At 38.6% G+C, this 11,279-nt stretch overlaps 1 protein-coding gene across 1 annotated transcript; it reads left to right on the plus strand.

Annotated features, from left to right (window-relative positions):
• The first annotated feature begins 497 nt into the window (after positions 1-497).
• Positions 498-6,697, plus strand: LOC145767133 (protein FAM241B-like). The gene is made up of 2 exons (XM_082578895.1): positions 498-598; positions 5,389-6,697. Exons 1-2 carry the CDS (start codon positions 515-517, stop codon positions 5,731-5,733), a joined length of 429 nt encoding a protein of 142 aa, XP_082435021.1. The 5' UTR covers positions 498-514; the 3' UTR covers positions 5,734-6,697.
• The last annotated feature ends 4,582 nt before the right edge of the window (positions 6,698-11,279 follow it).

Genomic DNA, 11,279 nt, shown 5'->3' on the forward strand with positions numbered 1-11,279 from the left:
GTTACGCAAAGAAAATAATATTTAAAAAACTACTGATTGGAAAAGCAAACTGTAGAAGAACAGAAAAACATCAATTGCACCACTTTTCATTTTTTCAACAACTTTGTTTTCTCTCAAAACAATTAATACATCTTCATGACTAACAATACATCACCCATCATACTTTAGTTTCATTAACTACACACTGCCTCAGCACTAAGCAACAGAAAACAAGAAGAAGGCAAGAAAAAAATGTCATGCTTTAGTCAGCAGGTGCAATATAGCCTCTGAGGCTACATTTACAATATAATATATCATATTATGTTAACAATAGCCACTGCGTATAAGTAAATGTGACACTGATTTCTTTAAAACCAAGGGTATGGTATCTTGAATTGTGTGGTTATTAAGTAATAGTTGTTATTAAGTATTCAGTAATAAACAAGCTTATTTAACATGTATTCGTCTGCAATAAAAACAAGTACCGGTAACTAACCAATTTTTAAATGTTTAGTTAAGTATAAAAACTTATAAGATGGTTAGAATTTTAGCTAATGGAGATATTGTGCAAGATGATGATCCACGTGTGCAAAAACCTGCAGCAAATCAGGGTGCTCACGTAAGTAGTGCTGTTTGTATTGTTGTTTACATTTTTCTCAAGATAGGTGTTTGGAACATGGTTGTAACTTTGGTTGTAGAAGTGCTGCAGGTATATAAATTATTCTGACCATTTTGCATAATGTACGGTACTGTGTTATATAGTCATCTAATTTGTATTGTGCAGTAACTAGTTTATTCATTTCTCCCATATTAGGTTTTATTAAGCTTGTATATACTTATGTATCGTAACAATAGATTTTTCAGTAACTGTTGAGTGAATGAGCAGTGAGCGATAGTGTTGTGAATTTTCAGAGCACGGCTTGTCAAGTGACTTAGACCTTATTTTGAGTATATATATTGTAATGTTTGTTTTATTGGGTTCTTGATGTTTATATATATTATTAAACAATAAATATATATATACTATTCTATACGAAGGTCTTCGTGTTGAGCACTCTCGCTTGCATTACTATTAGGGGTGTTCAATTTCGATTCGATTTCGATTAAGGTGATATTCGTTTTTCGTATCGGACATATTCGAAATTATAGCCGCCCTTTCGGCTGAACGCGGTTGAAAGTAACTCAAGTGGCGTGAAATCTGTCTTGTCACATTTTGCAAGCGAAAAAAGACTTCGACGCATGCGCATCGTCGATCACGTGACTATCACACGCTCTCGCGGGTCCAACGGCCAGTCATGCACCAGTGATGTAATGCAAATTTCTCTCAAGAATGAAGATAGCTAGGTTGTGCAATAGCAGAAAGTGTAAGCTGAGCTTTGTCGCAGTTTTATCCATTTTTTATATACCGAATCCATAGGCGCCTAAGCCGTGGGGGCAGGGCCGTAGCCAGACCGCAGAGCAAGGGGGGGTCAACTTTTTTTTTAGGGGAGAGCGAAAAAATTTAAATGGGCAAAATCATTATAATTGTAGCTGTTGCTCGAGAATGTTGAGATTTTGCCAAGGGGGAAGGCGAATTTTTTTTTTAGGAGGGGCGAGGCCCCCTGGCCCCCGGCTGGCTATGGGCCTGCGTGGGGGCCAGGCCTCCACGCATATTTCTGTGTGGGGGCAACTTTTTATGCTGTATTGATACATAAAACAATAGATGAACTAGCGATCGGCAGCAGGAAAACACTTTTTGAATGCAAACCGCAACAGCTTCGCGATAAATAATCACTAGAACGAGTTGCGATGCTACAATCCAACAACAGAATCTGTCATTTTTACATTGATTTAATGTCTGCAGACGTTGAATCAATGTAAAAATAACTAATTTTGCTGCCTGGGACATAGCAAAAATCTACCATTTCGTGTCGATTCAATGTCATCAGATGTTGAATACACCCAAAAACAACATAATTTGCTACGTAGACGGAGTGTACGTTTAGCTTTATGCGCTTGAAAACATACTCGATGTCGCTTTCGAGTCGAAACCTCTGCAGTGAAATGTCGCGGCAGTGAATCGCTCGCTGTGAAAATGAACTTGAAGTGTTTGGGATCCCAGCGACCTCGGCTTCAGCGGAGCGATCGTTTTCAAAAGCTGGCCTGACCGTCACGAAGCTGAGATCCCGACTGATTGGTGACCATGTCGCTTGTGTTCTTAAACACCATCATGGGCCTGGAGCTGTAGACGTTATTTTGTGTTCTTTTTTCGCAAATTTTCATCGCTTTTTTTCGCGTTTTCTAGCGAATTTTCATGTCGTTTCTTTCAATAAAATCACATTTTGCAGTGTGGTGAATAGTTGTGATATTCGAAATTCGGAAATCGAAAATAAATTGAATTTCGAATATTCAAATAATCGAAATTGAACACCCCTAATTACTATTCTATACTATATACAATAAATATATACTACAGAAAGTGCTCAATGCCAAGCAAAAAGCCAAGCAGAGCGAATTAAATTAAATGTATTGTATATGATATATATACATAATTAATAATCTCTAAATCCTTGACAGCCTGTTTCACCCTAAAAAGGGATCATCAGAAGGTCCTTATTCAAATAGAATCTATAGAATAATACACATTCTATTTGAATAAGGACTTTCTGATGATCCCCCTTTTAGGGTGAAACACTGAAACAGGCTGTCAAGGGTTTAGAGATTCATAACTATATTTGATTTATATATTATTAAAATATAAGTAATATATTGCAGGCCTAATCTCAATACTTATGTTCAAAACTGTTGTGATTGTCATTGTTTTTCAATTAATTAATATAATATTGTGTAACTTTTAACACACTTTGTGAGTAATATTGGATGCTGTTTAGCCATACAAATTACGGTATCGTGTCAGTAGTCATGTTATCACAAAATATCACAAAAGTGATGTCCACGTTACCAAGGGTGGCCGGATTCACCTCCAAGTGCCGCAATTGCCTTCACACCTTGCCTCCAGAACGATCTGAGTAACGCATCCTCTAGAGTCTAGATTGTCAAGCCCACTTTACTGCTTTCCTCCTCAACTTGCCTTTTCCACGTTTTCTTGAGTCTTCCTTGTTTTCTACGACCCTCCACTTGCAACTCTAGCGCTCTTCTTAAAACATCATCTTCATCCCTTCTCAAAATATACCCATACCACCTCACTCCATTCGCTTTCGCCAACTTATCAACGTTCCCATTCAACCCAAGCAAGTTCATAAGCTCTTCGGCATTCTTTTTGTCCGTCAACTTCACACCACAAAAGTACTCATAATCGTATTGTTGATTGCTGTCGTCTCTATTTATTGAAAGACACAATCAGGGATTTATTGGGTTTGATGCGGGCTAATACAACGTTCACCTGGCGAGACAAATAGCAACTGAACTGACAGAACGAAGCGTAACACAGATTGCGCAACAAGGACACTTGAATGACACGTGACAATACACACACCAGTTCGTGTGTTGCAGATGCAAAGGGGCAACATCCAATATATCAACATCCCCTCTTGTTTACATGAGTGTTTGTACAGTACAAAATAACAGTTACCAAACATAAATAATATAACACCATTCACAAAATCTTCACCAAAAATAATCACAAAGTTTTACTGGAGGTCTACGATTTCTTTGAGGTCTTGCATCAGGGGTAGACCTATCAGCATTGGGTAGTACATTGTTACAAGGAGGTACATAGTTATTGTTGTTGGCTCTTGAATTGAAATACGGTGCATTTAATTCATTATCATCCGTTTGGCTTTAGTTTTCACTGCGATCAATACGAATATGAACACGCATAGGCGCCGACTTTTCAAAAAACCTTGGGGGGCGAGAAAGGTGATGACGTCATAACCATAACGCTATTTTACTCAATTAAAATAGTCTTTGATTAAGCTTACCGTCTTGTTTATATTGACACCTAGGTCGCAAACCGAATTTATTAGAACCGCTGCTTGAAACGATTAGTTTTACGCATACAGTACGCCTAGTCGTAATAATTTTGATATTATTAGCTCATAATCGGAACAGTTGGAAAACAAGCCGATTCATTTCCTTTTCGTGCGAGTGAATAACAACGACCAAGACAGTGAAGTTATCGAAATATAACGCAAAGAATCATGATCTCAAGCAGAGTGGAAACCCGCTATCAGTTTTATTAACTTCGTTTTGCTAATTACTTACCTTCAAAGCGTTAACGGCGAAGTGTTTTCTCTTATGTTTTTTATCGAAAGTCTTTATAGTCTTTTATCGAATACCGTATATACTCGAGTATAGGTCGAGATTTTCGCAAGTGATTTTCACCTCGAAAAGCCAGGTTCAACTTATACACGGGACAAGCTGTTGTCCCCAGCTCGGCAGTTTTCAAAATTAACGCATTTTTGCTGCGGCAAAATCATTGCCGACGTAGATTACGGAAGTGTGACATGGCGTCGGCCGAAGGAAAAGTTTTGAATACGTTTATTTGCAGTGATTCAAACTTAATTTTCAAATTTGATGATTTCTTGTCAATTCTAAACTTTATGCACTAGTTGAGCAATATGCAAAGCTCACTAGACAAAACAGCAAAAAGAGCTGTTTTAAGAAATCAATTTTTTTTATTTTTGCGTGTACGATGTAATCGTTCTTATTACGTAACATTCCATGATCGTTGAAGTCGATGTCAAACCTTAGCGGTCGCATAAAACAATGATGTCAGGTTGGCTAGGTGATAATAGCGATAAGAGACGTCGTTAATGGAGGCAATATCTGCGACCAAGACCATTAAACACCTTTTCTTTTATCGGTTCTCGATTTAATTCTCACACATTGCGAACAAAACAATGCGTTCTGTTGAATCATAATTGATCTCACAGCGGGAAGACCTCGTTGAAAATAGCGCGTCTAGTTTAGCTGGTTTACTTAATATTGCCCTGAATAGTTAGGTGACTATTCCAGCAGCGTAAGTTACTCTACGCTCTACTTTGAAATTTCCATACGGTATGATTTCCAAGCTGTATTCACGTAATTGTTCGGTGTGTCGTAGTTTCAACTCGATAGAGTTTGCTAAAATCGATTTCATGTTTGAAGTCACAAAAAATCTAACGGACGTTTGGATAACTCGTGAAATGAGAATAATTATTCACCCTCGCATTCTCACACAACTCCATGTGACATTTTCCCATTTGTGGTACCTAAACAGTAACCAAAAATGGTACTACTGCCAACCTTGCCAAAGTGCTCAAACTATGCAAAACACTATTATTATTATTATTATTGCTGTAGAATTTTTTAAAATAATTGTAAATGATATAAAAACAAAATATAAAAAATAAGGCACAAGAAATGTGTTTTCATCATCATCATCATAATCCTGAAATCAGATTTTAAATGTTTGATTTTTTGTTTCAGCATCGAAGAGAAGCTTCATCAAGTCAGTTTTCGCAGCAAGAAGAGCAACGCATGCATCAAGGTGAGGATCAAAATGGTCCAACGATATTTGATACTTGGAATCAGAAGCTTATAGAACTTGGTATTCCACGATGGAACATTGGAACACATGTTGTAGAGCCAATCATGACAGTCATGGTGGTGCTAGTGTTACTATTTTTTGGAGTGCCTGGTGTTATTTTTTTGGGATTGCTCTATTTTGTTGTAAAAATAAGTCAAGGGAATCCACAGCAAGGACAATCTGATTCGTTCAGACTGCCAAGAACTAGGGGAGGATTTGGGGAAGGAAGAAGATTAGGAAGATGAAAGACTGTCTTCATCAAACTTTATCTGTAAAGTTTTGTGTAAACTTATTTTTGATAGATTACTCTTATGACCGGTTGGCTAAGTACAAATGGTTCAATGTGGTAAATTGGCAAGAAAGACGATTTTTTTTCTTGCGTTAGTTGATCTAACTAGAACAATGAAAAGTGTCCCAATGTTTAACATTACCACAGTTGAGGTTTTTAAAGTAATTCCGTATCTCATTGTTATCGGCTATTGTATTTGTGGTTTAACAGTTCTCGAGGCATGCAGCGTTTGCTTTGGTTAGACATTTAACGACTAGCTTGCAGCGAGTCTGAGCGAGTTATGAATATTGGCTTGGAACCTTGCTTTCCCATTAACTTGATTTATGTCTTAATCCACCAGGTGTAAGCCTGCAAGAAAAATGCTTTATGTCTTCAATGTTTTGCATAGTCTCTAACAACACTCCAATATTTAGCCATGCATTGACACGCATCAGATCATTGTGCGTCTATTTGATAGGATATCGTGGTACCACAACAATATTACCTGTCTATTCCGTAGGTACAGAGTGGAGTTGCGCTTTGCTGACACCCACTTAGTAAACTGTTTTTGTTTCAAGTTTGTTGCATCGGTCATCCAAACCAGCATTAGCTTTACTAAACCGTATGATGAAGGTTTACAATTAAAAACTTTTGACCGAGTGCTGTTTCATGAAATGGCGTTTATAAATGTCACCGTCGACATTAAAAAGCGATGAGAAGTATGCTTTCAGTCGTACAGTACCACATTTACCACAAGCGTTGTCACTTGAAAAAGATTTTGTGCGTATGTACGAAGTTAAAGTATTGAAATCGTTTTTTACAACTCTTGTTGTGGATCAGGTTGGTCGAACGTCTTTCAAACCTAGCTTTCAACCTATTTCATTCTGTATGAGGTTATCACGAAGTGCAATACAATGAAATAAAGTATTCTTGTGCTCTTCGTTATGTTCAATATGTTTTATATCTGCTGATCTACCGAGATGTTTTGGCTATTTAGTTATTAGTTAGTGTGTTTAGAACAGCGTTTTTCAACCTTTTTTGAGCCAAGGAGCACTTTATCCATTAAAAAATTCTTGCGAATATTAAATGAAATTTTAAAGCGATGCATTAAAATAAACAACATAACAACAATTGATTTACTTTTAGTTTTTGTCAGTGCGATATCTGGGCCTGTTTGGATGATCACAAAGTTGCTATTCGAGCAAGAATTGCAGAAAGGCAAACGCGAAGCTCTTGTGATTAAAACTAATGAATTTCTTGCGGAGCACCTGACGATTTTTCACAGAACACTAGTGTTCCGCAGAACACCGGTGCAAAATCACTGGTTTAAAATGACTTCTTGAGTCTTGCTTATTTTTCAAAACATTTTTAAGCGTTTTAGACATACAGTACCAGGTAACAATAATCTCACACTGGATTTCAATTCTTTAGTTGCTAATTATTTTCACGTGTAATTTTCCCTAATGTCAGCCAAAAAAAAGAATGTCCGCCCCGTTAGCTCAGTGGTTACGCGTCCGGCTCAAGATCACGCGACACTGGTTCGACTCTGGGGGTGTGCGCTTGAGCAACGCATTTTCAGGACTGCTCTCGGTTCAGCTGCAACAGCACTTTAACATTCGGAAAACTTCACTCTGTCAATATCGGTAACCGGCCCTGCGTCAAGAGCCTCTACAAGTATGCGAAAACTACCAGGAATAACCTATCAAGGCTTCGTCAGTCCGAGGTAAAAGATTCAAAAAATAAACCAATGTCAGTCATTGATTGGAGAGTAAAAATAGTCTCTTTTTCCGTTTTGTTTGCAATAATCCTGTCTTCATATCGAAACGTCGGGATTGACCAGCTATTTACTGTTACTTTTTTATTGCTATCATTAGGCTTTCGACAGATTGTAGCAGTGGCGTAGCCAAGGGGGGGGTTTTGGGGGTTACAACCCCCCCCTTTGGCACGCGTGTGACGTCAGGATATTGAGAATGATGCTTTCAGTCTAGAAAAAAATGCCTAATTTTATACAAAACTGCATTAAAAGAGCGAGTTTTGCCCATACCAAACATTCAAACATCTCAGCCAGGAATTAGCAACAAGAAAACATAGAGACTTAGCTTTATTTCCGAAAAATGCAGAAGAAAACATGATCTTATCCTTTTGCTATGCCACCGGACAGCACCATTTTACAGGAATATTCATACCCACATTTTTGTTGAAAATGCTCTTAGAATGCACCAAGTTCAAAGTAATTTTTCAAAATTTTCTGGGGGAGGTCCCCCAGACCCCCCGCCGCTGGGTCGTCAAAACCCCCCCCTTTCGAAATTCCTGGCTACGCTACTGGATTGTAGGAATCCTTGGACTGAGAAATCTTCTTTGGGAGCTTGATCCTGGCAATTTTGCATGCTTTAAAAACTTGATCCATTGGCGCAGGCTTGGTCAGAATGGTGGCCGAGATTGACAGAGTGAAGTTTTGTTACGCTTATATTGTCAGTAAATCATTCCATTCACAAGGTGCCCAGCGCCAGATTAACTATAGTAGCAGATGTAGCAGCTGCTACGGGCCCCGCGCTTGGTTAGCAAAACATGCTTTTTTTGCAAAAAAAATTGTCGAACATAGTTGGTAAGTAGCCTAGTTTTTGGCTTGCAAACTGGAATGGTATGGGAGAATATTATAGTTGTAGGATTAAATTACTTACTCCCAACGTCTTATCCTAATTATTGTAAACTTTAAAAAACGGTAATTTCCGCTGGAGGCAACTGCCTGATCGAGTGCCACGAGCCCACGATAGTTGTTTGAAAGAGTATTCGACTATACTGTACACCAGTGAGAACGAGTAGGCTATCAATCTTGCCGATTGCCTTGGACAGAGTTATTACAACGCGTCCAACATGATAATAAAATATAACGGAAGTAGGCCTACAGGCACTTGTAAAAAAAAATGGTGCTGTTGCAGAATATGTTCCATGCTATGCTCATTCGTTGAATTTAGTTGATGTATGCGCTGCGTGTCCAGAAACAGTTCTGTTCTTTGGCTTTATTGAAAATATCTATGTAGGCTAGGCTATTCTTTGCTGCTTCAACACACCAGTGGTTCGTTCTGGAGTGTTCAGGTGGTGGAGTGCTAAAGAAGCTCTCTGAAACACGATGGTCCGGAAGAGCTGATGCAATTAAGGAAATTAAAGAACGTTTTCTTTTCATAAAGGAGGCACTGGAGAAACTTGCAAATGACCAAGTGCAAAAAGCAGAATGTCGACAGCAGGCAAATGGGCTTCTCGAGAAAATGGAAATGCTCCAAATTGGAATCTTAGTAGTTTATTTGAAATAGCTTATCCGATCGCTTCCAAGCAAGTCAAGCCTCTCTTCAAACAAAGCGGCAAAATCTCAACATTGCTTCAGTGTTGTGTGCCTCTTTGGCAGGATCCCTACAGACTTTCAGAGAACAATTCGCTAAATTTGAGTCAGAGGCGCAGTAGCTGACTCAAGTGCCGGATCACCGACCAACAAGCACAAGAAGAATTATCCAAAATCGAACGCGCGATGAGGATGTAGGCATTGGCCGTTCAGTTCCAGATGCAATGGATATCGCCTAAAGACAGGTTCCCGGTGAAAGTTTTCCTTGCAGTATTGGACAGCCTGCAATCTGCGCTGGAGCAACGTCGCAAGGCATAGGCTACACCATCCAATTTGTAAAGCACATTGCTATTGATTGCTCCTCTCCAGAACTCAAATATTTCACTTTGATTAAAGAAAACAATATTGACACCACGTTTCCTAACATTGACAATTTGTTACGCATTTATCTATGTATGATGGTAACTAATTGTACTGGAGAGAGATCATTTTCAAAATTGAAGTTGATTAAAAACTAGCCTATCTGCGAAACACGATGGGGCAAGAGCGGCTACACTATAATCAAAAAGTATCAAATCTATAAAATATTCAATTACTTCCCAGTCATTATCTGTACATCAAATCAATCTGCTACAGGCCCCGCACTTACTTAATCCGGCACCTTAGGTGCCACTGAACGGAGAGCTGTCCTTGAAAAGTGCACACCCCGAGAGTAGGACATATTTTCTTGGAAAGCTAGACGCTTAATGTCCCTATTAAATAACCTCCCAATTCTGTCTACGGAATTGTCCAGATGCCTTTGTCCAATGTCCAGTCCAGATGGCTTTACCCTTGTTGGATTTCTTTTAAACCCTTAATCACTAATTACGGCCTGGGAGGTCCGGTGAGAGAGAAAATTCTTTTATTTTTTGGTTTTTAGAGCTGTTGCTCCAGAAATGTTTAAAATAGTGTCGTTTGCAAAACTTCAAACCAGAGTGTAGGCTAAGGATTAATAAGTACAAAAAAATTTTGTTGGCTAAAAACAAAAGTACACCTCAAATTACAATTTAGGGCCTCGGAGGCCGGTTGCAGTTTAAAGTAAACTTTAGAATTATAATCAATATAAGTTACATTGCATTTGTACAGTGGATCTCAATAAGATGAGTTTTTTTTTAGGTGCTATTTGTTGGTTTATTTTTGAAATTTAAAAGTTTAAAAATGGCCGATAGAAATGTGTTTCAAATACTTCAAGCGGACCCTAATCGGTACCCGGTCATTTGGTCGACAGGACGTTTGGTCGACAGACATTTGGTCGACAGGACGTTTGGTCGACAGGACGTTAGGTCGACAGAACGATTTATTTTAGGGTTAGGGTTAGTTAACTAACCATAACCCTAATCTAACCCTGACTCTAACCCTAACCCTAACCTTAAAATAAATCGTTCTGTCGACCTAACGTCCTGTCGACCAAACGTCCTGTCGACCAAACGTCCTGTCGACCAAATTTCTGTCGACCAAACGACCGTGCACCATCAGTAACATATATGGGGCTGCAGATTCATTGCTTTAGATCCCATGCAAAATACATTTACTGTTTAGTATTACAAAGATTTAAAACTGTCAACATTGAAGGATTTGAACATCAACATTTTTCGGAGGGCAAAATAAAAATTCTAGGTGGGCAGTTCCTCCCCTGGCCAACCCTGTTGCTACATCCGTGCATTATAGGCAACTTTGGCCTAAAATCATTTTCTGAAAACGAATGCAGCCGATGAAATGAATAAGAATTGAGATACGATTGCCTTTTACTTTATCATATTAGCCTATGTTAGTATTGGGCCTGAGAGGCCCGTAATCGCTGTTTGTGTTACAGAACAGTAATTAGTGATTAAGGGTTAAAGGTTTCTTTGCCTACTATAGGCAAGCCTACTTTTCTCTAAGATGAGCAAATCGCATCAAAAGTGTTCCTCTTACGACCATTATAGTACTCTTGATAACGCACCAATAACCAAGGCCCATCAACATATAGCAACAGTTCTTTTTGTTTTTTTAGACCTACCGTACTCATAAAAATTTTGAAAATTTTACCAATTCTGTTTTCTTCGCTTTCGAAATTGAAAACTTTTCCCGAGTGTTGCGACCGTGCTAATTTTTAAACTGCTTAGCCTGTCTTGTTTCTGTCTCAGTTGCGTTATAGCGTTCGAGTT

Source organism: Aplidium turbinatum, chromosome 3 (assembly GCF_918807975.1).
Source record: "Aplidium turbinatum chromosome 3, kaAplTurb1.1, whole genome shotgun sequence".
NCBI classification, from domain to species: domain Eukaryota; kingdom Metazoa; phylum Chordata; class Ascidiacea; order Aplousobranchia; family Polyclinidae; genus Aplidium; species Aplidium turbinatum.